Source organism: Drosophila biarmipes, chromosome 4 (assembly GCF_025231255.1).
Source record: "Drosophila biarmipes strain raj3 chromosome 4, RU_DBia_V1.1, whole genome shotgun sequence".
Taxonomy (NCBI): Eukaryota; Metazoa; Arthropoda; class Insecta; order Diptera; family Drosophilidae; genus Drosophila; species Drosophila biarmipes.
The window spans coordinates 1,435,403-1,461,949 of NC_066614.1; the positions used below are offsets into that span (position 1 = coordinate 1,435,403).

The window sequence follows — 26,547 nt, forward strand, 5'->3', positions numbered from 1 at the left end:
ATCCATAGCCATCTCTCTCCCACTCAACTCCCATTCGCGAGCTGCACGTTCTTTTTCCAACCCCCATTTCCATTTTCTCATTCCCTATATGTCACTACAGCTATCTCTCTTCGTGACACGGGAAACAGCGGAGTCGTTGGCCCCGTGGACTGCAAAATGAAAGAGACAGGCAGATAAATTTTGTCAAAATGGCTGGTCGATGCTTTCGCCGTTGCTCTTGCCAGTGTTTTTTCGCATGAGAGCTCATTAACGTTTCGCTTGGCTAAGTGCGCGCCTCGTCACTGAAACCAGTTAGTAAAAGAAATTTTTGTTCAAAGTAAAACCGATAGCTACGTCACGATTTGATCATTTCGAATGCAAATTATTCTCAGATTAATAAACTAGGTCGCCATCCGTGGCGCTGCCGCCGGGCTGCGGATCCGTACCTTCGGCGGGTGCTCTCAGGATTAAAATGAAGAATACTATCTATGGTGCATTAGTTAAAACACTCTGTTCCAATCGTGTGCGACCAGAACTAAACGCCTAAAGTAAAAATATAAGAACTGTAAAACCAGTAAAGTGGTAAATGTCCAAATGCCGAATTAAAGTGATGGTCAAGAGTTCGATTACCAAGTGAATTTACCATATTTGTGTAATGTAAAAAAGTTGACAACGAAATTCTGTTGAAACAGCAATAAATACGGCAATAAGAGTACTCGTGTCGTACCAATTTTAAACATACATATTCGAACACGCCAGTCATCGAAGCTCTATCCCCGCAATCGTATAACATCTAATTCATCATGATGCTAACAACCGAACACATAATGCATGGGCACCCTCACTCGTCAGTCGGGCAAAGTACCCTATTTGGGTGCTCCACGGCGGGCCATAGTGGCATTAATCAACTGGGCGGCGTGTATGTCAATGGCCGACCACTGCCCGACTCAACGCGCCAAAAAATAGTCGAATTAGCTCACTCGGGCGCCCGACCTTGTGATATTTCGAGAATACTGCAAGTTTCCAACGGCTGCGTAAGCAAAATTCTGGGCAGGTGAGGCAGTCTATTAACTATTAGGGTAAATAACTATTAGGGACTTTAATCATGCAAAAGTAGACTTTTCTAAAAAAAGAGAAGTCGAGTTTCCGCCCAGAACGAAATCCATGCTTAAAATGGGTATGGCCTCGGGTGACACCAAAATCTTTTCATACCATAAGGTTTATGTTTCCGCCTGGATTATATAAAATAAAATCGACTTTAAACGAGGTAAAGGGGCCGTGACGATCACATGTGAATTTTATTTATATTAGATATCAGACGCTGTGTATTTTTAATGTGCGATCGTCTCTAGTTACCTAGTCAAGTGGTGATATTGTATGATATTAGCAGTATTTAACAGGGATAATTAATTGTATAAGTTAACTTCAAACCAATTTTCGGGTAGTCAAGAGGTATTTTTATTTTACATTAACATACAGTCTAAACTACCACCACTAACCAAAATAAAAACAAGAACTGTTTTTTATTTAATTACAAGGTTCAGTTCTCATATACCCGTACTTTGATTTATAGTCGAGTGCCTCGATTATCAGATAACCCTTACTCATCTTAAGAAAGCAAAAAGGAAATTGAGCAGCACAGCGGTATCATAATGCGCAACCTACTCTTTTTTTCAATATATTGTATGTGGGCGGCAGACAGATTTATGTGTTTTGACCACTTGTGGGCGTGGCAAACATTTCCGTAGGTCAATAGATAGGTATTATAAAAAAAAACATTTAAGTAATGAATTTTTTTCATGAAAACTTTAGGCTTTACAGTTTTTTGCGGATTGCGGGCGGTAGAGTGGGCGTGACTCCCTGAGACAAGCCCCACTCCTCTAGTTCTTATTGTTTCCGAGATTTTAGCGCTTATACGGACGGACAGGGGAACATAACTATATCGACTAGGCTGATACTCTCAAGTAACGGGTATAATGAAATACCAGGACATTCGGATTAGCATACATCACCAATAGCAGCGCCACTGGTAATGGAAATACTGAAAAGCTTAAGCTTAAATTCCTATTTTTCTTATCTTTTGCTTGATGGTCTGATTGTAACAAGTGACACACAATATTCAAATTTTAATTTGTATGGCAGAATGAGCAGTGAATCTGTAAAAATGAAAATGTAGTAAATTGGAGGTGTTGTATAAATGTCCCCGATCATTAAACAGTTTTATTCCTGAGAGAATACATGACGAATGACGTCATTCGCTAAAACCAGATACCCCGTTCAAAAGTTATTCGAAAAAAAAGAAAGGCAAGCCGAAGTTTGTATACCCTTGCAGTTAAATAAAATAATATAATATGTTATAGTCGTCCGATTTGTATAAAATTTAATTACAATTTAATTTAACTCCAATTAAAAAATGTTATTTCCAAGCGTAGGAGGTTATATGCTAAAAAACACCGAAGATAAAATTTCATATTATTTTACCACTCTTTTTCCGAAAATTCCTATGGGAGCTATAAGATATAGTTGTCCGATCCGGCTGGTTCCGACTTATATACTACCTGCAATAGAAAGAAGACTTTTAGGAAAGTTTCAGCCCGATAGCTTTAAAACTGAGAGACTAGTTTGCGTAGAAACGGACGGACAGACGGACATGGCTAGATCGACTCGTCCAGTGACGCTGATCAATAATATATAAACTTTATGGGGTCGGAAAGGTCTCCTTCACTGCGTTGCAAACTTCTGACTGAAGTTCCTCCTCTGCAAGGGTATAACTTGTTTTTGGGGTAAGCCGTTGGTTGTGGGTTTGTATGGATCGCTTTTTGATTTTAGCGTCTTGAGAGCATTATGGGTTTATGAAGTAGCTCGAGGTTTAAAGTTTTTGTTCAACGACCCTAAGAACACTTAGCGGGATATCAAAAAAAGATTTTAAGGACATATTTTCTAAATTACTTATGCAACAGAATCTCTCAATATGTCTCTAAAAAGTACTGTCATCCAAAACTAAAAAAAAGGTGTTGATCGAAAAAATTAAAAAAATTTAAAATTGAAACTATACTTGTATAGCTTCACCCGGCGCAACTTCGTTCTCCTAAAATTAGTTTGGTTTGTAGTTGTCAGGATTTTCTTATTGTTAGTTATAATAAGCGTAAAAGGTATCGATCGATCGCTCCATCAACATGCACACGTTCTGATACGAAACCTGAAGAGATTATTTTCAGTATTAATGTTTGCACTGTCAGACTTGCGTTTTAATAATTTTTTGTAAAACAAAAAAAACTTTAGATTGACGACTCAATTTATTTTACCTTTTGTTGGCTGGCGTAATTAATTTGGAACCTTGTAACTTCGTTGGGTTCAAAGAAAATATTTAAAAAACGGTAATTTTCCAAAAGAGGAAGGTAATTTTTCTACAGCGAAATAATTAAGGCGCCTTAATAAATAAAATGAAGAAACAAGAAATTGTTCGAGGGTTGCAACCGACCGGTTGGATTGGAGTATATAAAGCCAAGAATATATGCACATACCTACATTTGTATGTGTACATTCTTTGCAATAATGCAATACACCCTTTAAACCTACGAGTAATCGCAGTCTCAACAATAAAGATTTTTATTTAAATCGTTAAAACTCTAAATTACAGGAAATAGGACATTTAATTGAAGTTTTATCGTTAATAATGAATTTTTAACTGAACCATTAAAAATGTCTCTTTTTATTTTTAGATATTATGAAACAGGATCAATTAAACCTCGAGCGATAGGTGGTTCAAAACCACGAGTAGCTACAACCCCGGTCGTACAAAAAATTGCGGACTATAAACGGGAATGTCCCAGCATATTTGCATGGGAAATAAGGGATAGACTGCTGTCCGAGCAAGTTTGCAATAGTGATAACATTCCAAGTGTAAGTTTTTAAATCTCAACACAAGGTTTCTTTCGCACGTTTCTAACCATTTTAAAATATCTGTATACATACCAAACAAATATATTGGCAGCAATATGGTATCTCAAATTCCAGATTATTTAAAAGATAAGACTGCTTTATCGTACTCAAAAAGGAAAATTAATGACTGCATGGGCGAGTATGTACATATGCCTTAGGGCAATACAATCTATTTGACAATTAAAAATGTTATGGGTAAACCAAAATTTATTGAGCATATTTTTATCGTTTCGGAATGCCTTTATTAATTAATAGATGTTAGTACGTTAATTGTCAATTTTAAAGTCTCTAGGATGAGGCAGATTTAAGTGCTTTTGATAATAAAGTGGCCGTGCTAAACTAGCTACCTATCGATTGACGAACCCATTTCATTTCAGTTAAAGTTTTTTTCCAGCATTTAAACTGTGAGCTCTAGAGTTTTGGACGCTTGTGGGCGTCTATCACTATAGATTTTCAGTTCTTCCTGTATATAAAGTTTTCGCCTACGCACACTTTCATGGTGCGCTTCGTTACTACAAAGTCAACTTTTTTCTGTGCTCAATAGACTGTTTGTTGGAAATACCCAGAGGTATATTAATATTTACTTACTAGAATCTGCAGGATACATCCCTAACTTCCCTCTCTTGCTAGATATTGACGTTTAGGTACACGCCCGACAAAAAATATAGTTTTCATTGTCATTATACCAGCATTCCAAGCCGGAATATACATGTATATACAAAAATGTAGTGGTACATTTATAAAGTTTAGATATAGGTATTAAAACAATTAAATGGGTCTCTTATGAACAGTTTAAAAGTAAAGTAAATACACTTTTTTGAGTTTTAAAATAGGCTTGTCTTATTTAGATAGTATAATATTTAGACATCTCCTAAAAATTAAACTTTGCAATAAGGCACAGAAAACAATAGGAACGATAACTTCGCCAATCCCTAGAAGTTTAGTGTACCAAATTCAGGAAACATAAATGCTCGCAGTATTAGGCAGCGGAGGGTTGAAAGGATTTCGTCTAAGAAAGGACATCAGAGGCAGAGTCCGCTCAAAAGGGCTAGAATAGACTCAAACGCGATAAGCAAGGGCGCACAAAGGATTAAATAACTTAGGAACAAACCCAATCCATCCTATTTAAAATAGATTAGGGATAAGATATTTTTGACACACTCTCGTCCTGTTTCCTGCTCTCTATCGTTTTCCGATAGTATAAGCCGCATAAAAACATTTTCATTTTCAGGTAAACAAAGGCATGCTTGTATCTTTTTCAACATGTCCACCAGGATTCCGAATAAACCTTACCTGGGGGATTAGGTTGTGGTAAAATAGTTTGTGGAGACGTAAAAGTTTATTTAGTCCGAATTTAAAAAAGCAAGAAAGTAAAAATATAGTTAGAAAACCAACATTTTAACTAAAATAACAATATTTTAACTTTAATATATAAAATACAAACTTCAGCTTATGTAACGCAATTGCACTTCTCCATTTCGACAGTTTTTATCACTCAACTTTTTAAAAAGTGGGGATAGTCGCTATAGTCACTATAATTAAAGTGTCGGCGCCAAATACCTTTGCTATGATAATAATTAAAATAAAAGGAAAAATTTTTCAAAAATATTACAACAAGAAAGAAAGTTAACTCTGGCAAGCCGAAGTTTGTATACCCTTGCAGTTATAAGAAATAATCAACGTTAGTAACACCATGTGAAATTTTTAAGAATAGTTAGTGACTTCAGTGATATTAAAAATAAAACAAGAAACGAAGATAACTTCGGCAAGACTAAGTTTGTATACCCTTGCAGTTTCAAAAAAAAAATCAATCAATTTCATTAAAATCTATATCATATAGCTGTCATAGGAACGATCGGATAATTGGTGGGAAATAATGTGAAACAAATTATAGCGTTGGGGCATTTTTACATATTATCTTATAATATTGGGAAAATAAATTTTTGTGTTGTTAAGAATTTCAAATTCAATTTAATAAAATTATTGATTTTTTTTATAACTGCAAGGGTATACAAACTTCGGCTTGGCGAAGTTAACTTCCTTTCTTGTTTTTGAGTTTATTTGATGTTCTTTGATGTTTTTACTCACAAATGGTCGAGTAATTCATTATAGGCATATTTCACCACGATGTCAATGTGCTTGTGTTAAATGAAGAACAAATGTACAAAAACGTTTGGCCCATGGCCATCGCACGTGCCGCCACTTATGTCAACTGTAAAAGTGGCATTTTTCATGTTTCCTAATGACGCTGCTCGCATGTATACAAAGACCCTTTTTCATGCGAAATTTTAAAATGTACTTCAAAAATAAAGAAGTCTAACTTTAGTCACGGCAAATCAAAAATGTAAAACATTTCAAACAAGAAATAAAGCTAGCAGGCAAATTGTATTTTAAAACATAATGATCGGCACTCTGCAATAGAATATGTCTTTAAATACGAGAAGCATAAATATTTAGCTGAAGCGGGCCGAATGAAAAAGATTTTTTCACACAATTTGACACTAAAACTTTAAATAACATTTAAGCATCTCGCATTAAAGGTATATATTATTGCAGCATGTCGAATAAGAACATTTTATAAAGTTTATTTATTTAGTTGAATGGACAAGAATAATTTTTAGAAAAGTCGATATCAAAACTTTTTTTGTATGTTTACCCTTTTCTTGTCCTTGTTTCTTGTTCTTTCTACGAATATCATTCCTTTAACATTTCAGCATTTTGAACAATATTTTTAAAGAAATCGTAAGTAGTCCACAGCCACACTGATAAAATTATTTATCTAAATACTAGAAAAATATAGAGGAAAGCCGCAAAGCAATTATATTATATTTTAAAGGCATTCACCATTAAAATAAGAAAGTCAATAACATCACTATGAACGGCAGTCCCTGTAGTGATAAAGCGCACCAGGAGAGTGTGCAAAGACGACAACTATATATACACGAAGAAATGAAAATGTACAGTAATCGTCCGATAGTTTCGGATGACAAATCAATCGAAATGTATTGCAAAAACTAAAAGAATGGGATACAAATTTTATTTTACAAACGTTATTTTAGAGTCCGGAAAATTGTAGACGATATTAGCAGCTCAATATAAGAAAAATTAGTTCTACCCCTTTTGAAAAAACTAGCTAGTTTGGCAAGAAAACAGCTATAAATAGCTCTATTTTGTATACCCATAACTTCTGAAGTACTAAAGCTACAGGCTCGTGCTATACGTCTTTAAAAAGATATTTTGAAATACTTAATTTAATTTGTCTAATTACCACCGTTTAAATATTATTGGCCAATGTTTTTTTTTAGTAAGATTTTTGTAGTCTTTTTTTTTAATTTTCCAAAACAAGCGATTTTAAATTAAATTCAGATTCCTCAACTTTTGACACTGCCTGAGCATTGACCTTTTTTGTGCGTATCTTTCTAACACGATTTGCTCTAATATAAAACAAAAACTTCTGAAAATGTAGATCGTTTATTACACATTTGTTACAGAAGATGATATCAGAACTTTTGTTTGTTGAAGGCGTAGAATACAAGGGTATTCAAGATTCGTGGGGAAGTATGAAACAGAAACAGCAGAAAGAAGCGTTTCTGACCCCATAAAGCACATATTGTTGATCAGGATTACTAAGCGAGTCAATCTATGTCTGTCTGTCCGTATTAACGCTGAGATTTTGGAAAAGCACCGACCACATCTTTTAATATTTTGAAAAGTTTTTAATGTGATTGTGTTGTTATTATAAACACACATCAACATGCCAAAAATGATTAAAGTCGGACGATTAATTTAAATGTTACAACCAAATATGATCAATGTTTTGCAGAGTCAATTGAGATGGAACACGACATGCATGCAGAAGCATGCGCGCGCCACCAATCGGTGATATACTCGTATGTGGTGGCAAGGATACGCAAGCTGCAAGCATATCTTTAATATTTCCCTCGCACTCCTTTTACATGAATAACGGGTATAGCGTTTCAACTTAATTTTCATAATATTGACAGATATTTTGCTAACTTCAATCAAATGTTGGAGCTGGCACCACATAGCTCGTAGTTTTTAGTAAAGTTTAGTTTTTCGATGTTTTCTAAGTTTCTATATTTGCAAACAAAAAAATAAGTATTTGTGTATCTATATTTCATGTGATGCGGCATAAGGTTTAAAATCGATAGCATTGCGAGTAAACCACAATAGTCCTATCCCTTTGGCTGTGGAAGCTTGTATATATATCTCTCTCGTTCACAAAAGCGGATTGGCTTGGGTGAAAAAGAGGTTGGCCAATCATGTAGCAGATATGGGGGTGGTTCAAGAAATGACGCAGAAACCCGGAGTTCGCTTAGGTAGTCCGAAGGAAGTAGGTTGTGTTTTAGTAGTTTTGATATCTGGCACCGTTTGCTCGAAAATGGGCCTCGTTACGCAACACATCTTATAAGTGGTAAAACTGATGTAACGGAGCACAGCTAGCTTGATACGTGTACAAGTAGGTGTGTTTCGGTAGATAAGTACATACGTATGATTGAGTACAAATAAGAAAACTGATTTTTTCTTTTTACATACTTTTTCTTTAAATGATATATTTTTTTGTAAGCATTGAACTGATATTAATTGCAGGTTTCATCCATTAATCGAGTCTTGCGCAACTTGGCCTCACAGAAGGAGCAACAAGCGCAGCAACAAAACGAGTCTGTTTACGAAAAGCTTCGCATGTTTAATGGCCAAACGGGAGGATGGGCCTGGTATCCAAGCAATACAACGACGGCACATTTGGCCCTACCGCCAGCAGCTTCGGTTGTGTCAGCTCCAACAAATTTATCTGGACAAGTCAATCGAGACGATGTTCAAAAAAGAGGCAAGTAAAAAAATTAAAATTATCAAAATCTAAAGGGATTAACACTAACAAGAAGGGAAGTTTGATGTTAAAAAAAAATTAGAGCGGAGTCAAATCGTACATGTTTGGCATGTAAATAAATATTAATATTAATAAAAAAATCCCAAGAACTTTGAAAATGTAGGTGACAACCCGGTTTTTGCGTAATGGGCGTTTGTTGGCGTTCTGTGTTTAAATTAAAGAAATTTGGTTGTCAAAAAATTTACGATATATAATAAATAAGTAATGGTTTTTTTACAATTCTGTGCTCCTTTACTGTTTCTTTATTTGTGGTATGGCCTGTCACCTGCAGGTGACACGTCCCATTTTACATTTAAATTATTTTCGATGAATTCTCTCTTATTAAATCGCCTCCAAATGACACATCCCAATCTTGTGAAATTCAGAATATTTCTAATGAGTTTTCGCATATAACATAATATAACAGAACTAATTTAAAAATGTTATTTACAATTTTGATAAAATTTAATTCAAAATTCAGAACTAATTAAAAAATGTTATTTCCAAGCTTAGAAGGTTATATGTTAAAAACACCGAAGATATAATTTTTTCATAATATTTTAAAACTAATTTTCTGATCGTTCCTATTAATATTTACCTTCGGAAACATTTTAATAATAAACAATTTTTGTTTTTATTTTTCTGATGATCTAGTACAAAGTCATGCAGTACAATGCAAATCTCTTTTCTTGGAGACCCTCGGAGCTTGGCTACCGACGGCGCATTATTTTTTTTCGATGAAAATTGTATAAAACTCAAATTCTTGTACTTTTATATGCTAAAAAGTATCGTATCGTGTATCTTGATAATAGGAATTTTTTGGCTGAACTAACCATCATAAGGCACAAAAGAGAAAAGCACAAACTGTTGCTAAATAGCTTATTTTCTTATTTGGTTTACAAATCTTTTCTCTTTCGCTGTTTAAATACAATTTTTGATGCCCTCACGAACAAGTTGTAAGCACCACAGAAACAAAAGTATCAAATAATTGAAGTCGATATAATTATTTGGGATTTTTGTCTTGACTATTACCCTACCCTAAGTAATTATTGGAAATCATGGACTTTTCAAAATATATTTATAAAGTGATGTGTTTAACTTAAGAAGTTTTGACCGTGTATCACAACAACCCACGTAACCTTAATTTGACATTATGGATCGTTCCTAGAATTTAAATGTTCTTTTACAAAATAGTGACGAGTGAGGGATATAATTATCTTTTCAAAAAACTTACCGCAGCAGTTTTCCATAAATGGTATTCGGTAATGAAACAATATACGGCACCAATACAAAACGAAAAAACAATATAGCCTTGCACTTATAAGAAATAATCAACTTTAGCAACATCATGTGAAATTTTGAAGGATTGTTGCTGACTTCAGTGATATTAAAAAAAATTATTTAATTTTTTTTTATACCCTTGCAGAGGGTATATTGATTTCAGTCAGAAGTTTGCAACGCAGTGAAGGAAACGCTTCCGACCCCATAAAGTATATATATTCTTGATCAGCATCACTAGACGAGTCGATTTAGCCATACTTGTCTGTCCGTCCGTCTGTCCGCCCGTCTGTCTGTCCGTTTCTACGCAAACTAGTCTCTCAGTTTTTAAGCTATCGGGCTGAATCTTTCCCAAAAGTCTTGTTGTTAGCTCCCATAAAAACTATCGGGGAAAAAATCATATCATCATATAGCTGCCTTACGAACAATCGGAAAATTAATGGGAAAATATTATGAACAAATTATATCTTTGGAGTTTTTTAACGTATAACGTCCTACGCTTGGAAATAACATTTTTTAATTAGATCTGAATTTCGAATTAAAATCAAAGAACGGCTTAGGGAAGTAATGGAATATTTGTATACCCGTTAAGGGTAGAGTAAAAGGGTATACTAGATTCGTCGGAAAGTATGTAACAGGTAGAAGAAAGCGTTTCCGACCCCATAAATTATAGATATCTTTGCTCATGATCATTATCCGAGTCGATCTAGCCATGTCTGCCTGTCCGTATGAGACCTGATATCTCGGAAACTATAGGAGCTAGAACAGTCTAACTTGGCATGCAGATTCCTGGGTTTCAGCGGGGTGCCACTCCCACTCTAACGCCCACAATTCGCGAAAATCTGTAGCGCCTACAGTTATTATGATAGGATCAAAATTATAACTGAATTGTGTTTGTCTCATCAATACCTGGCACTATGTGCCACGCCCACCCTAATGCCCACAAACGGCTTAAACGCTTAAAACTGTCTGCGGCCCATATAACAGCTTCTGAAACAGCAGGTAGATGGCGCCCTAAAATATCGTTTTTCTAGTTATATATCTCAATTTTCCATTTGTTATCTTAAGCTGATTAGCGAGTATCGAGTGCCTCGATTTCTTCCAACCAATTTTCCGAAAAGCACTATTAAAATCTATGAACTATCTGAATACTACAATTTTATATTTACTTGGGGTTATATTTAAAAAAGCATTATATAAACCGTCTTGAAAAAATGACCCAACTTACTCGAACTTTAAAATACAACATTTTGGAGAAATCTATAATTATTCAATATTCGTTATTTAGTTTATGTATTTACCCCTGGTCTTTTTCCGTTCATTTTACCGAAAAAAGGAAATCGCTCTAATTTCTGTGACACCTACGGTTTAAATGGGTTGGTTTCCGTCGCCGGTTTCTGTGACAGCCCTGAATGTGACTAACTAATTATAAGTGTGCACTTATAGCGCAGGGATATAAAATATAATAAAATTTATCAGCAAATGTAGACTAATTTGAAAGAAGTTGCAAGACTAGTTGACTGCTGGGCGGAGCGGTTGTATTGTCAAAGCGGCCAATTCCTTTCCCCACTCTTCAAATAAAAGACCCTCTGCTAAATAAAATTCAACCCCCTTTAGTCATAGCAATCACACAATTGCAAGTATTTTGTCACAGATGATCAAACATTAGGGCAAACAAATAGTTAATTTGTTAGTCATTTGTTGTTTGCTATTAAGACTTATTGAACCAGCTATTTTGTTCCTGCTTCTGAAACTTTATTGTTTTTGTTGTTCTTCAATCTATAAATTGGGCTAACATATGTCTTTATTGCCAGTAAACATCCACCGTCCCTTTCATGCCATTCTTTTTATTCTAATGTCGTTCCTTTGTCATAAGTATATCTGTAACTCGATTCAAAAACAATTATTTTAAGAAAATGAAGAAAGGAATATATAAGATACCTTTCCCGGGTAGAATTATATCAAGCAAAAAAACCCCTCAACAAGGTAAAAAGTTAGTTACGATCACACCTTCATGATTTTGTGGCGAAAATAATTTAATTAATATTCTTCCTTATCCCCGGAGCGCAACAAAAAAGACTAAGCGACATAAATACATTTTGGTCTTAATTTGTTTGTTCGAAATTAAATATCGTATTGCAATAGTTTTGAAACCGATCGGCCGATGGATGAGACAAATAAATGTATTTTTTCAAACACCTACTTACATACCATCAAGCTATGGTATCATCCTTTTTCAAAAATGTTTGACTTGCAGCGCAAATTTGACAGAACGGTCAGAAATAGATTAATCGCGAATTCGCAAGTTCCAATTGTGTCTCTCCGTTGTGATCAGCTAGCATCTAAAATTCTGGTGGACAATTTTTTGTGGCGCAGCGAATTACATAATATATTAGAAACATTATTGTATTAAAAAAAAAAAACTAATAATATAGTTTTCTAAGAGTACATTTTTTAATCTTAATAAAAGAGAGCAATTGATATTACTTATAATTTTGTGTATTAAATTACTATTATAACGTAATAACTTAGTTAGTTTAGTTACAGAAATTTAGTCTGTTAAGTCTTATTTTAATATTCAAAACATTTCAATATTTATATTTTTAAAAGTTTATACTGATTTTACTCAAATAGAAAACATTAAATAGTCGAATATGTTTCGCTTTAGAAAGGGTATAGGTGTAATGGGACATGCCAACAGCGAAAAAAAAGATCAGATAATTTAAGTTTGTTATTAAAAGAGGACCAGGCAGTTTAAATTGTGCCTAGCGAAGCATATTTATTATGCTTATAAAAATAATTATACCCGTTACTCGTAGAGAAAAAGGGTATACTAGATTCGTCGGAAAGTATGTAACAAGTAGGAGGAATCGTTTCCGACTCCATAAAGGATATATATTCTTGATCAGGATCACTAACCGAGTCGATCTAGCCATGTCCGTCTGCCTGTCTGTCCGTAAGAACGCTGAGATCTCGGAAACTTTGTATAAGAGCTGCAACTGGCATACTTGGCATGCAGATACCTGGGCTTCCTTCGCAGCGCAAGTTTGCTTCAGTGGGGTGCTATGTCCACTCTAACGCCCACAATTCGCGAAAATCTGTAGCGCCTACAGTTTTTATGATAGAAACAAAATTTTAATTGAATTGTGTTTGTCTCATCAAAACCTATCGACAGACGGTGTAACGCTTAGATCTGTCTGCCGCCCACATAGCTTTGCTGGTTATATATCCCCATTTCCCATTTGTTATCTTAAGCTGAGTAACGGGTATCTGATAGTCGAGCCATTCCACTATTGCATTCTTCCTATTGCATTCTTCCTGAGCATAACAGGTTTAAAGTGTTGTGCATTGATCTAAGTTTAAAGCACGTCTAATTTAAAGGTGTTTATGAGCTTTATACTAAAAAGTTTTGACAATAAAAGACCAGATAAAGTGGTCGTAGAAGCAACTTGCTTTTCTCCAAAGCCTTTAATTTAACTAAACGAGAAACAATGACACAGTGCTGTTAGTCACAAAATGTAGCTGTAAACTGTCAATACATGGCTTGCTTTGATTATTATATTATTAAAAAATTTCATCTTAGCTGGCTTATTAAAATAAGCTTTCACTTGGTCTAGGGAGTCTGAGTCCCTGTCAAAATTAACTTTCACATTGAGCCCCGAGAAAGTAAAAATTTCTTAGCAGGGACTTTTTCTGTTCAAGAAATCTTATCCGGCACTCGAAAAACCGGCCCTAGGTGAGTTAATTCGAATTTCACATAATTTAACGATTTTTGTTGGTAAAGGGTTGTAAAGGGCGAAGAAGGCGTGGCTAAAACTTAATTTATATATTTTTTTCAGCATTAAAATGTAATGAAACATTTGACTAAAATAAGTAATATCTATTTCTTAATATTTGGTTCAGACTTACAATATTCAGCAGACGTTTCGCACCCGAACTCTCACGATAGTACATCGGATGGTAATTCTGAACATAATTCATCTGGAGACGAGGACTCACAAATGCGTTTGCGTCTGAAAAGGAAATTGCAACGGAATCGGACCTCTTTTTCCAATGAACAAATCGACAGTCTCGAAAAAGGTATATATTTATTAAAAATCAAATCTAAATCAAATCTAATTATTAATAATCAAATCATAAACTGACTACATTTGAATGCGGCCATTTTAAAAAACCATTTTAATTTTACGAATAAAAGGAAATTATATACATACATTTTTTTTATTCTAGTTTCGAAAAACATTTTATTGACATGTTTATTTAACTATATTAATTACAATTTGAAGATTATATCGAATTTTTCGCTTCGTGGCTCGGCTTTGTGAATCCCCTGGTTTAACGCCTAATTTTACTGGTTTTTAATATTTTTTTTTAATCAACAGGGTCTGCTACGCTTAAATCACAAACATTTATAATAAGATTATAGCTTAAAGGGATATCATTTAGTTGTCTGGCAGTTATTCGAATGGGCATCCAAGTCTCTACCAAATATAACAGTCAAATTTTCAACCAACGCGGAACATGCTGTTGAAGAGAAAAAGTTAGAAAAAAGATTCCAAAAAACGATGACTGTTAAAGGCACGTTATCCTTTCACTGCTTTATATCAAAAACCCAAAATAAATAAAATAAACTTAAATTAATAATTAAGAAGTGGTAAAATAAATACTCCTTTGATCTTCATTAAATATATTTCCTTTTTTATTTAGAGATTATCAAAAGCTTGTTAAATAACTCAGAAATACAAACGCCATAAGGTTCTAATAGGAGCGAGCGGTTGGCTAGAGAAAATATTAGAGGGCTAGTGAGCTAGTAAGTAGTAACTTCAATATTTCAATATTTTAAAAACAAAAAATGTCTCAAAAAAAAAAAAAAAACTCATTGAAGGTGACAAATGAGGCCAAATTTAAATATTAAAAACAATTTTTGTGGGTGCAATACTTAAGAAATTTTTTTTTAATTTGAATTTGTTTTTATAAAAAAAATTTTCCATTTATAAAAAAAATTTGTCAAAAAAGAAAAGATTAGAGGATTTTATGCAAAAGTCGAAATTAATCGGATATCTACATATGAAGGTATAGACTTACAAACAGAGGGTACTTTTTGAAAAAGAACTACTTTTCCCAAAAAAATAAACCAAATTTATTAGTAAAAAAATTTTTTTTTTTTGTCCAAATCCTGATACTTGTGTTTACTTATTTACCGAATAGTATTTGTAAAAAAAAGTTTCAGGCAAATCAAAAATGTCAACTTAAAAAGGTGTTCGGTTTGTAAAAGAAGGGCCCATAAGGCGAATCCAGCCGGATTAGACAACTATATCTTATAGCTCTCATAGTTTTGTTATGTTAGTACACTCTTCCCGAACATCTGTACCAAGAATTAAGTGTATATCATTCATTGTTTGGTTGTTAGAGGCGTAAGGGATATAAGTGTATCGTGCTCGGCGATTTTGCTATTTTCGGTCTTGACACGACTGGGTTCCTCCTTTGCGACGATTGGGCTTTGGTCTCGTCATTATAACCAAAGCGTTAAAGAAAATTTCATGGCACGAGTAAAGCGATATACAGACATCCAGCAACTTCTCTGATAATGCAAAAGATTGCAAAATTCGCCGAGCACTTATAACCTTTAGAGATTTTTTTTGTTTTATTTTTCTTTATTAACAGACAGATAGCCAATTTTTGATTTGACTTAAAAAATTTCACAAAATATCCCTAATTCTTTTAATATGTAAGTAATCTGTTCCTATAAATAACTGTAATTTAAAAATATAACCTTCATTTGACGTGCATTACAGAATTTGAACGAACGCACTATCCGGATGTTTTTGCGCGCGAAAGACTTGCAGATAAAATTGGTTTGCCAGAGGCACGTATTCAGGTTTGTCTTTCAGTTTTGTTTAATTATATTCTGTTTGTAGCCGTACTTTGCAAAACTCAATTTTTTTTAATTTTTACATTAAACATTTATTTTATTGTATGGATATAAGCTTAATTGTTTTATAAAAATTTATAATTATGAACTTGTCTAGCCAACTTAACTTATAGTCCGAGAAAAACCAATTTTGACCGACAGATATTGTCAAAATAAATCAAATAAAACATAACTTATTTTGCAAATTCAGAACTTTAAGAAAATAAAACTTAAAAATATTTAATAGACAAAACATTGGAGTTAGTTATTAGTTTTAATATTTTACTATTGTCCTACTTTTAAGGATAATAAGCTTAGAACTCATTGTTATGGGAATAATTTCTTCAAAATAAGCCCATATGGCTTAATACGAAATTTGCAGTTTATAAATGATGTAAGTTTTACATAATACTCCGCCGAAAATGTTCAATTATGTAATACAATTTTAAGTTAATTATTTTAATACCATAGTTTTAGGTATTGTATGACCTTGACCCGTTTTTGGACAAGATTTGTTTATTGGTACTATGGTATATGCGGATCCAATTTTAACTTTATATATTAAAATATGTGAGCGCCAGACAGGTGAAAGCGCTTGCAGAAAAATTCCTATAATGGTGTATTGGAAAAGGTGTATTTGTATTTGGCCGCATTTGGCAAGGATTTAATTTTAAAAATACTTATTGAACTTTAAATTAAATTAAGGAAACTTATTAGAAGTTGATTAAACAAAATATTACCTAACAACATTGTTTATAGTCTAATGTTAACATCATAATAATAATAACGTTATTGAATTTGCAAAACACATTTAATTACATACCTTTTCAATCAGCAGCAAAGCAAGATTGTAAAGCGCAACTGAGTCGCATTTTTATTATAAAGTTATGGGAGACAGACAGATATCTAAACATTATGGGCATTAAATAGGGCAAACTTTTTTAGGTCAATCGTTAGGTGTGGAAGAAACTAATAAATTTCAATTAATTTTTTTTATTTAGCATCATTAGCGTATCGAACCATATTAAAATTCTCAATGCCGAAGTCTTCTCGTTTTGCAAAGGGCCTTTTGAGATGTTCGATTTCGAGATGAATTGTTCATGATTCGAATTGCCGTTCTCGACATCGAATTGATCTTGGTTTCGAGATGAATCTTTTTTGAATTGATCTCGGTTTCGAGGTGAATCTTACTTGGATTCAACATCGATTATTTTTGTAATCCCCACGTTGTAGGTGGGGAAGGGTCTTTACAAAGTTTAACGCGCGGCACAGGTCATCGTGACCAATACGTATCAGTTTAAATTAGTTTCCTACACCCAAAAAAAAGCATCATCAATGTGTCCTTATTTAAGTGTCAATGTGATACTATTGAGTGTAAAAAAATATCTGATACGAAGAAGATCTAATTCGCACAATTTTAGTGTCATTTTGATATTTTTGAAAATATGAATTTGATTCATTTTGCTGTCGAATAGACACATTGACACTATTTTGCAGTAATTTCAAACTAATTCGGGGTACAAGAAGGGCATTTTTTGTGTCAAGTTGATACGATCTTAGTATCAATATAACACAAATAAGTTTTTGGTTTTACATCCAAAATTAAACAAATAAATTATTTTTTTAAAATTAAAGTTAATAATCTTATATATATATATATATATTTATATATATATATATAAATATATATATAAATACATATATGCCCGTACACAGTGTATATGGGTAGATACACATTCCTGCGTAAATATGTATGTATGTAACCAACAGCGTTCTAAATATACATACAAATGTATATACATGTTGCTGTATCTGAGAATTGCATAAAACCATTAAAATATTCATTTCTATATGATTAGTAAAATTATATATTACAAAAACACCTCTTAACGAGGTTAAAATATAGTGACTTTTGTGACGCAAATTTAATCTACGGCTTCATTAAAATCGAACAACTAAGCAAAGGCATATTGAATTGCAGAATGTAGTAAATGTAGAAAGTGAAAATGTAATAAATGTATGTAACTATATAAAGCTGAGACAGTATCAGATGTTCTGAACTAGTATATGATGCCATTGGTAATTTTTCCAAAAGTGGTATAATCAATGTTTTATTCTATTAAACTATTTAACATCATTTTAAATTTCCAGGACCTTCAAATAGAGTTTGGATACACACAAAAAAAGGTCAATGCTCAGGCAGTATAACATGTATAACATGCTCTTTAATTTTCAGGACTTAAACTTTCATTTTGAGGGGACCCGAAAATCTTGCTATGCGTATTACTTTTGAACGGAGAATCCGAATTTGACAGTTGAGTGTATTTTAAATGGGGATGCCAGGGGGGATAAAAAACCCTTGCTTTTCACCTAGTAGAATACAACTATGTGAAGAACAAGGGTTTTGGTATGCAATTCTTTTAGTTTTTGCCAAATCTTTCGATGTTCATTTCGTCGTGTATGTATAGTAGTCGCTTTCGCACACCCACCTGGTGCGTTTCGTCACTACGTGGACTGCCGTCCACAGTGATGAGAGCTACTCACCTCATTCAAAGACCACTAATACTGAAATGTTTGATATAGAATAGAAAGACATTTATTGGTATTGAAGAGACCCTGGAATTGGTCAAAATCACACTAATTTTGATCAAATACGATTTTTAATACAATGTAGAATGTTTCTGACACTCATTTAGGATCAAATTGATCCCAAAAAAGTGATCCTAGGTTTATTGTCATTTTCACCCCCGCTTATCAAATTGACACTCAAAGATTTTTTTGGGTCAGCATACACAAAAAAGGAAGTTAGCTTCGGCAGGCCGAAGTTTGTATGCCCTTGCAGTTATAAAAATAGTCAACGTTAGTAACACCATGTTAATTTTTAAGGATTGTTGGTAACTTCAGTAGCATTAAAAAAAATTATATCTATATATGTTAGAGTCAACCGATTTTTATTTAACTTAATTCGAAAAAATATAAAAAGTGTTATTCCCAATATTATAAGATATATGTCAAAAAACACCAAAGCTATATTTTTATTGCTAAATTTTATTTCCAAGCATAGGAGGGTATATGTTGAAAAAAGTGTGATTCCCAATATTATAAGATATATGTCAAAAAACACCAAAGCTATATTTTTATTGCAAAATTTTATTTCCAAGCGTAGGAGGATATGTTGAAAAACACCAATGATATCATTTTTTTTATAGTTGTCCGATCACTCGGTCTCGTATGCACTCATGACAAACTTGTGTCAGTTTCTTCCGATTTTGAAAAAATGTAATTCAAAATTCAGAACTAATTAAAAAATGTTATTTCCAAGCTTAGAAGGTTATATGTTATAAAACACACTTTTCTAACATGACTTGTCTAAATACCGTATTTTTAACAAAAATTGACGAAATTTATTTTTTAAAAATACATTTTCTTAATTTTTTACATTTTGCACGCTATTTAACATGCTTTGGTTTAGATTTTTATAAAGCGTTCCGAATGATATTTATAAAGCGTTCCAATTATTGCAATACTTTTTGATTTGTGTATCACTTGCTACGATCGAACTATTACATTAGTATATTACAGTACACTTCCCTTCACAGTGATAATTGTACGTTATTAATGTCTAAGGCTCAATGGTTTAAGGCAGTGCGTGGTTCTTGAAAATGTAGTTTGTAACGTAATTGCACAGCACTTCAACTCTAAGAGTCAAGTGTATGCTACGAAGCGGACGATTTAAAAGTCATCCCTTAAATGTAATATTCACCCCTATGGCTACTGTGTTGTTTATCACAAAATGTTTTTGTCGTCAGTGTGAGATGAAATATTCATCGTTACGCTCTCCATTATTTGTTTAAGTGAATAAAAACAATTTGACTGTAAAAACACTTGAAACTCATTGCGATTTTTCTCATTGAGTAGTAATAACGGGTTCAAATCAGGATTGTAAGTTTGGAGGACCTAAGGGGAAACATGTCAACTGGAGTGGGAGTGGCAACAATAAAGCTAAGCAATAAATGTCACACTCAAAAAATATTAAACATTGTAATCCCTATTCACCCCTTTTGCCTCACTAAAGCTGAAGTTCGCTTTATTTCGTTTGGGTGATGCTGCAAGTTAAACCGCATACAAAGGGTGTTTCGGCTCTTACGATGAAATGCGTGACCAATGAAATAGGTTCATTAGACTGTGACTGTTTGTTAATCAACATACATACACGAATTTTTTTGAATAAACAGTTTTTCCTTGCTGAACCAGGTGCATATGCAAACATTAACTATTTCTTCTAATGTTTTGGTAATACTATAGAAAAGGTGGATTATCTCAAAAATATTAAAAATTTATCCAGTACCGCGATTTCCTAAGATAATCAACGGGAGAAAACGATATAATCAATAGCATCGAGTATTTTATACCCGTAACTTAGCTAAAAGGAGTGCGAAAGGGATGAAGATATGCTTCCAGCATGTTTTTTTTTTTTACTAGCACTCGACTATAGCGTTCTTCCTTGATTTTTCTGGAGTTTGCAGGACTGTCATTAACGGTAATACAGATATTCACGGGTGTGTTAAATACTTAGCGACAATACTCAGGACAAGTTCAAATGAATGATTTCTGGCTTAGATAAATAGTTGTAATTTTACAATCAAGTTTTGCCTAGTATACAAATTATGCAAAATAAAGAATTAACTTTTCGGTTTTATTATTCTATTAAGTTTTGCCACAGTATACGAATAATGAAAAAATAAATATCTCCAACTAATAACTAAAAATGTACACAGCTTTTTATGGAGTCGCAGTATTTTATAACATACTTAGTCATTCCCGTTTATTCCTGTTTTTAATTTTAGTTGATATCTGTTTTATCCGATAAGAGCTCAGTCTAACATCGGATTGTAGGAAAATTAATTAATTCCAACCTAAAATATTTATAACAGGTCTGGTTCTCAAACCGCCGCGCCAAATGGCGTCGGGAAGAAAAGATGAGAACTCAGAGGCGGTCGGCCGATAATGTTGGTGGCAGTGGTCGAGCCAGCACGACAAATAATCCTTCGGGGACAGCTGTAAATTCCACAGTAGCAACGTCGAATAACTCAACACCCGGCATTACCAGCTCAACACTCAACGTATCGGAACGGGCGTCATCGGCTATAATTAGCAATAGCATACCCGAGACACCGAATGGGCCAACTGTAAGATTATTTATTTTAGATAGATAGATATATTATAGATTTCCTAATAACATACTTTATAGGTTCTGGGTGGAGACGCTAACGCCGCACACACCACCTCTGAAAGTCCACCACTTCAGGCAGTTGCACCGCGGCTACCCTTGAACACTGGCTTTAACGCCATGTACTCATCTATCCCGCAACCCATAGCTACAATGGCTGAAAACTACAAGTAAGATACTACAAGTACCTAGGTCCACGTGTATATTTTCACGCTCGTCACAAAAGGAAACCCAAAAAAATGTTGAGTGTGAATTTAAAAAGTTTTGGGATTAACTTGGTTTTAAATGAGTGCCAGAAGAATAATAACGACCATTGCAGGTCGGTCAAGTCGGAGCACTATAAGTCAAAAACTTTCCGATGTTTAGAAAAATAACAAGAAAGAACGCTATAGTAAAGTACCTCGAGTGCCTCGATTATTAGATACCTGTTACTCAGCTTATGAGATCAAAAGAGAAATGGAGATATATAGCCAACAAAGAGATATTGTAAAGCGCCACCTACCGGTTATTTGAATAAATGGTAGTGTGGACGATACAATTTTGTTTCTATCATAAAAGCTGTAGGCGCTACAGTCTTTCGCGAATTGTGGGCGTTAGAGTGGACGTGGCACCGCTGAAACAAACTTGCGCTATGCAGGAAGCCCAGGAATCTGCAAGTTTGGCTAATCTAGGTTTTAGAGTTTCCGATATATCAGCATTCATACAAACAGACAGACAGACGGACATGGCTAGATCGACTCGGCAAGTGATCCTGATTAAAAATATATAAACTTTATCGGGTCGAAAACGCTTCCTTCTACCTTATTCATTGCAATATATTACCGTATCAAACAAAAACACCACTGAACGAGTTAAAAATCTAGTGACAAACAAAAGTTCTGATATCAACATTTATGACGAAAATGTATTATACAATCTACTAAATAAATTAATTTTCTTAATTTTTTTACATTCGGCACGCTTTATGAAAATTGTGCAGCTAAACACATCTGACTTATTCTCGTTCTGACTTATATACTACCTGCAAATAAAAAAGAACACTTTTTTATAGCTTTCATCTCGATAGCTTCACATCTCCGAGACTTATTTGCGTCTATATGCTGATCAACAATATATAATATATGTATAAGCGGGTAGACAGTATCTGGGCACTGAAATGACGTGGGGTTCATATTATTAATACAAATTAAAATATCAAAAAGTTCTAGCAAGCGTTGGAACGTTTTTATATGGTATTGTTAAAGTTTATACTTCACGTTTTTCATAAAAAGTTTTTCTACCGACAGATTGCACTTTCAGCAAAGTTATTTTTGTCAATCTCAGTTCAAAACTAGAAAAGATTATCAAGCTCAATCTTAGGTTAAGAAAAGACATTTCCAAAAGTTAGGACCGGTGTCACAAATAAGTGGGAAGACTTTGTTTTGAAGACGTTTTAGTTATGCTCCTTAAGAAAGGATTAAACTGACGTTCGACTCTGTACATAAAAATCGTATTATCAAAAAGAAAGTCATCCTCTAAATAATTCGCGGTTGTGTCATTTCTCATCGTTCTGTCAAAATTGTCTTTAGCAATTCTCAGCAAGGATATGACACCGCGTTTTCTTTTTATTTTATGGACAACAAAGTAAGTTGTAAAAAAAATGTGTGCGTGGCTCAGAGGCCTAGCGCTTTGTTTTTGATGGACGGGCCAGAGGATATGTGTGACAAATTTATTTCGTCGGAAAGTTGCAAAAGTAGAACCAAGCGTTTCCGACCCCATAAAGTATATATATCTTTGCATAGGATCATTAGCCGAGTCAATCTAGCCATGTCCGTCTGTCCGTCTCAGATGAGAATATCGAAAATTATAAAAATAGAACAGTCAAAATGTCACAATTGGCATGTCGCTTCCTAAATCTGTCTGGCGCTCACATACTATCTCATACACATATATATCTCACTTTGCAGAGGGTGTAATGATTTCAGTTTGCAATGCATTGAAGGAGTCGTTTCCGACCCTATAATGTATGTATATTCTTGATCAGCATAACTAGACGAGTCGATCTATCGTCCGTTTCTACGCAAACTAGTCTCTCAGTTTTTAAGCTATCGGTCTGAAGTCTTCTTTTTCAAAATTCAGAACTAAAAAATTTTAGTTCCAAGCATAGGAGGTTATTTGTTAAAAAACACCAAAGATATAATTTTTTCAAATTCCTTTTTTTTCCGGTTTTTCGACCGTTCCTATGGCAGCTATATGGTACAGTTGTATGATTTTGATAAAATTTAATTCGAAATTCAAAACCAATTAAAAAATGTGCGTAGGAGGTTATATGTTAAAAAAAAACCAAAGATATCATTTTTTTCATATTATTTTCGCACTAATCTTCCGATCGTTCCTATGGCAGCTATATGACATAGTCATCCGATTTTGATAAAAAAAAAAAAAACAAAACCAATTAAAAAATTTTACTTCCAAGCGAAGGAGGTTATGTTGAAAAACACCATAAATATAATTTTAAAAAAAATTGTTCCGATTATTCCTATGGGAGCTATATGATATAGTTGTATGATCCGGCTGGTTTCGATTTATTTACTACCTGTAAAAGAAAGAAAGAACTGACAGACTAGTTTGCGTAGAAACGCATGGACAGACGGACGGACGGACATGGCTAGATCGACTCGTCTAGTAATGCTGATCAAGAACATTTATATTTTATGGGGTCGGAAACGTCTCCCTCACTGAGTTGCAAACTTCTGACTGCCATCCTTTGCAAGGGCACACAAATTGATTCTAGGTGTAGTATCATTTTCACCCACACTTATCAATATATTATTATTATTAACTCAATTAGTATTGAACTGTTTTATTTAAAATTAAATCTAATACAATTTTTTGAACATATTTAACCATACAACAGCTCATCATTAGGATCGATGACACCGTCTTGCTTACAGCAACGAGATGCCTATCCTTACATGTTTCATGATCCGTTATCACTAGGATCTCCATATGTACCACCACACCACCGAAACACAGCTTGCAATCCTGCAGCTGCGCACCAGCAGCCACCTCAGCATGGCGTTTATGCCAACAGTTCTCCAATGACATCATCAAATACAGGTAAGAAGAGAATACATTTTTTCTAAAGTACATTTAACATTACATTTTTCCAGGGGTCATTTCTGCAGGCGTTTCGGTGCCTGTCCAGATTTCAACGCAAAATGCATCGGACCTCGCGGGAAGCAACTACTGGCCACGTCTTCAGTGATCGTCAATCTTTAATTTACCACCAGAAATTCTATCAAAGGCAACTGCCGCTGCAATCGCTGCCGCACATGCAGTTGAGGAGCAGAATCATCACCAAAAAGCGCATTCAGATGTTACTATGCAAACTACAAATAGCAACAATGTCCCACCAAGTTTGAGTAGTCCGAAAATGTGCTGTTCAAGATATTTAAGCATGAAAATGGGGGCGGGGAAGGATGTAGATGTTGTCATAGGCCAAGGCCTTATAGTTCCCATATCACCACGTATTCCATGCAAATCAGAATCATTTGGTAGTGCCAACGCTCTGGATTTTTCGTAAGCTTTTCTAAGTTTTTAATTCCCCATCTGCTGAGAATTTTATTATAGCATACCTTCATTTTTTTTAATATAAAAAACATGTACGACACGCAAAAAAAAAAATATATAAATATATAATAAATATATAATATATATATATTAATATATTATATATATTAATATATTATATATATTATATATTTATATATTATATATTTATAAATATATATATATATATAATATATATAATATAATATATAAATATATATTATATATATATTTAAATATGTATTATATATATATATAAATATGTATTGTATATATATATATTAATATATATATATATTTCGTTAGTAATACGAAAATTTTTTTGATTATCAGCCTATTTTCAACCCAACTGAAATTTTTATGTATATATCTATATATAACATCAAAATTTCATATATATTTCTATATATATACATAAAAATTTCATATATATTTCTATATATATAATTGTGGGTGCCCCAAAAAATTATTTGTGTTCCTGTTCAATTGCTTAAATTAACTTTTGCTGCGCAGCCGTGGAATCTACATGTTCAAAACCAGTTTTCTAGCGGTTAAAGCTTCGCAGATCTTTTAAATAATACTTTTCAATGCCTTTTTATAAAGTATGTTTATATGTATAGTTATGTGATTATGAATTGATTATAATAAGAAGTAAAAAAAAAATCGGAATGGTTAAATTATAAAATTTAGACCCCGAATTGGTTCATCAATAATTTGTTTAATTTATTCAGTTCATTTTTGTTCTTAATAAATCGGGGTTTTTTTTAAAATCTACTTATATATCGAATCAACTATTTAAAAAAAAATTTTAAGAAACATTTTTATTTTTATTTCTTTAAAAAGTATGTAACAATGTTTAATAAATCAAAACAAAAGTGTTTTTGAAATTTTGTTAAACTTTGAAATAAAAAAAAATTCATATTAATTTTCCTTCTAATGGGGCGATTGGGAATATACTTTAACTCTTTTATAACAACTTTATCGAACTACCGGTATATGTATAACTTCTGAACATACAGGTTCTGTAATGTGCATGACATAGTTTAAATAAACTAGAAGGGCTATTCACGTTGCAAATGTAAAGTATAAATTAAAAAACAAGAAATGAAGTTAGCTTCGGCAAGCCAAAGTTTGTCTATCTTTCCATGCAATAATCAATGTTAGTAACTCCATGTTAATTCTTAAGAATTGTTGCTGGCTTCAGTGATATTACACTTTTTCTTATAATTGTCATTATTTCTCTTGCAAAAAAGAAAAATAACATTTTTGATTTGCTTGAAAATTTCTTACGGCTACTACTTTGAAAACAAGCAATCGCGTCTACCAGGATTTGGCGCAAAAAATTTATTTTTTTAAGTTAGAATTTGTTTTAAGTTTGTACATAAAACTTAGTTTTCAAAAAGTCACCTCTGTTTTCTGTAGTTATCCGATTGATTTAAATTAAAAATTTTGTGTGTTAAAAATAAATTATTTTAAATGTAGAGGTTTCAGAGGATTTTATGCAAAAGACACATAAAAACCAATTTTATTTAAAAATATTTTTTTTTAACTTTTGCCGGCATACATATTAAAGCGTTTAAACAGTTTGTGGGCGTGACAAATCAATCGCATGAAAACTGTGACCAGCACAATGTTGGATGGTTTGTGGGCGTTACAGTGTGGTGGGAAACGATAGGGATTGACAAGAACAATGCATGTCAGTAAAAATGTTGTTTCTAGCATTAAAGA

The 26,547-nt window shown here is 33.3% G+C and overlaps 1 protein-coding gene across 5 annotated transcripts; it reads left to right on the top strand.

Moving 5' to 3' along the window:
• Positions 1 to 304: 304 nt before the first annotated feature.
• Positions 305 to 24,877, top strand: LOC108036025 (paired box protein Pax-6). Of its 5 annotated transcripts, none has more exons than XM_017111958.3 (9): positions 305 to 1,033; positions 3,702 to 3,882; positions 8,533 to 8,770; positions 13,991 to 14,167; positions 15,883 to 15,965; positions 20,933 to 21,187; positions 21,250 to 21,398; positions 24,125 to 24,327; positions 24,396 to 24,877. In XM_017111958.3, the coding sequence occupies exons 1-9, from the start codon at positions 783 to 785 to the stop codon at positions 24,473 to 24,475; spliced, it is 1,617 nt and encodes a 538-aa protein (XP_016967447.1). In that variant the 5' UTR covers positions 305 to 782; the 3' UTR covers positions 24,476 to 24,877. The 5 variants fall into 5 exon arrangements, with proteins under 5 accessions (XP_016967447.1, XP_016967446.1, XP_016967445.1 ...); XM_017111957.3 differs by having other exon boundaries at positions 306 to 1,033; positions 15,883 to 15,953; positions 24,381 to 24,877; XM_017111956.3 differs by having other exon boundaries at positions 307 to 1,033; positions 24,381 to 24,877.
• Positions 24,878 to 26,547: the final 1,670 nt, after the last annotated feature.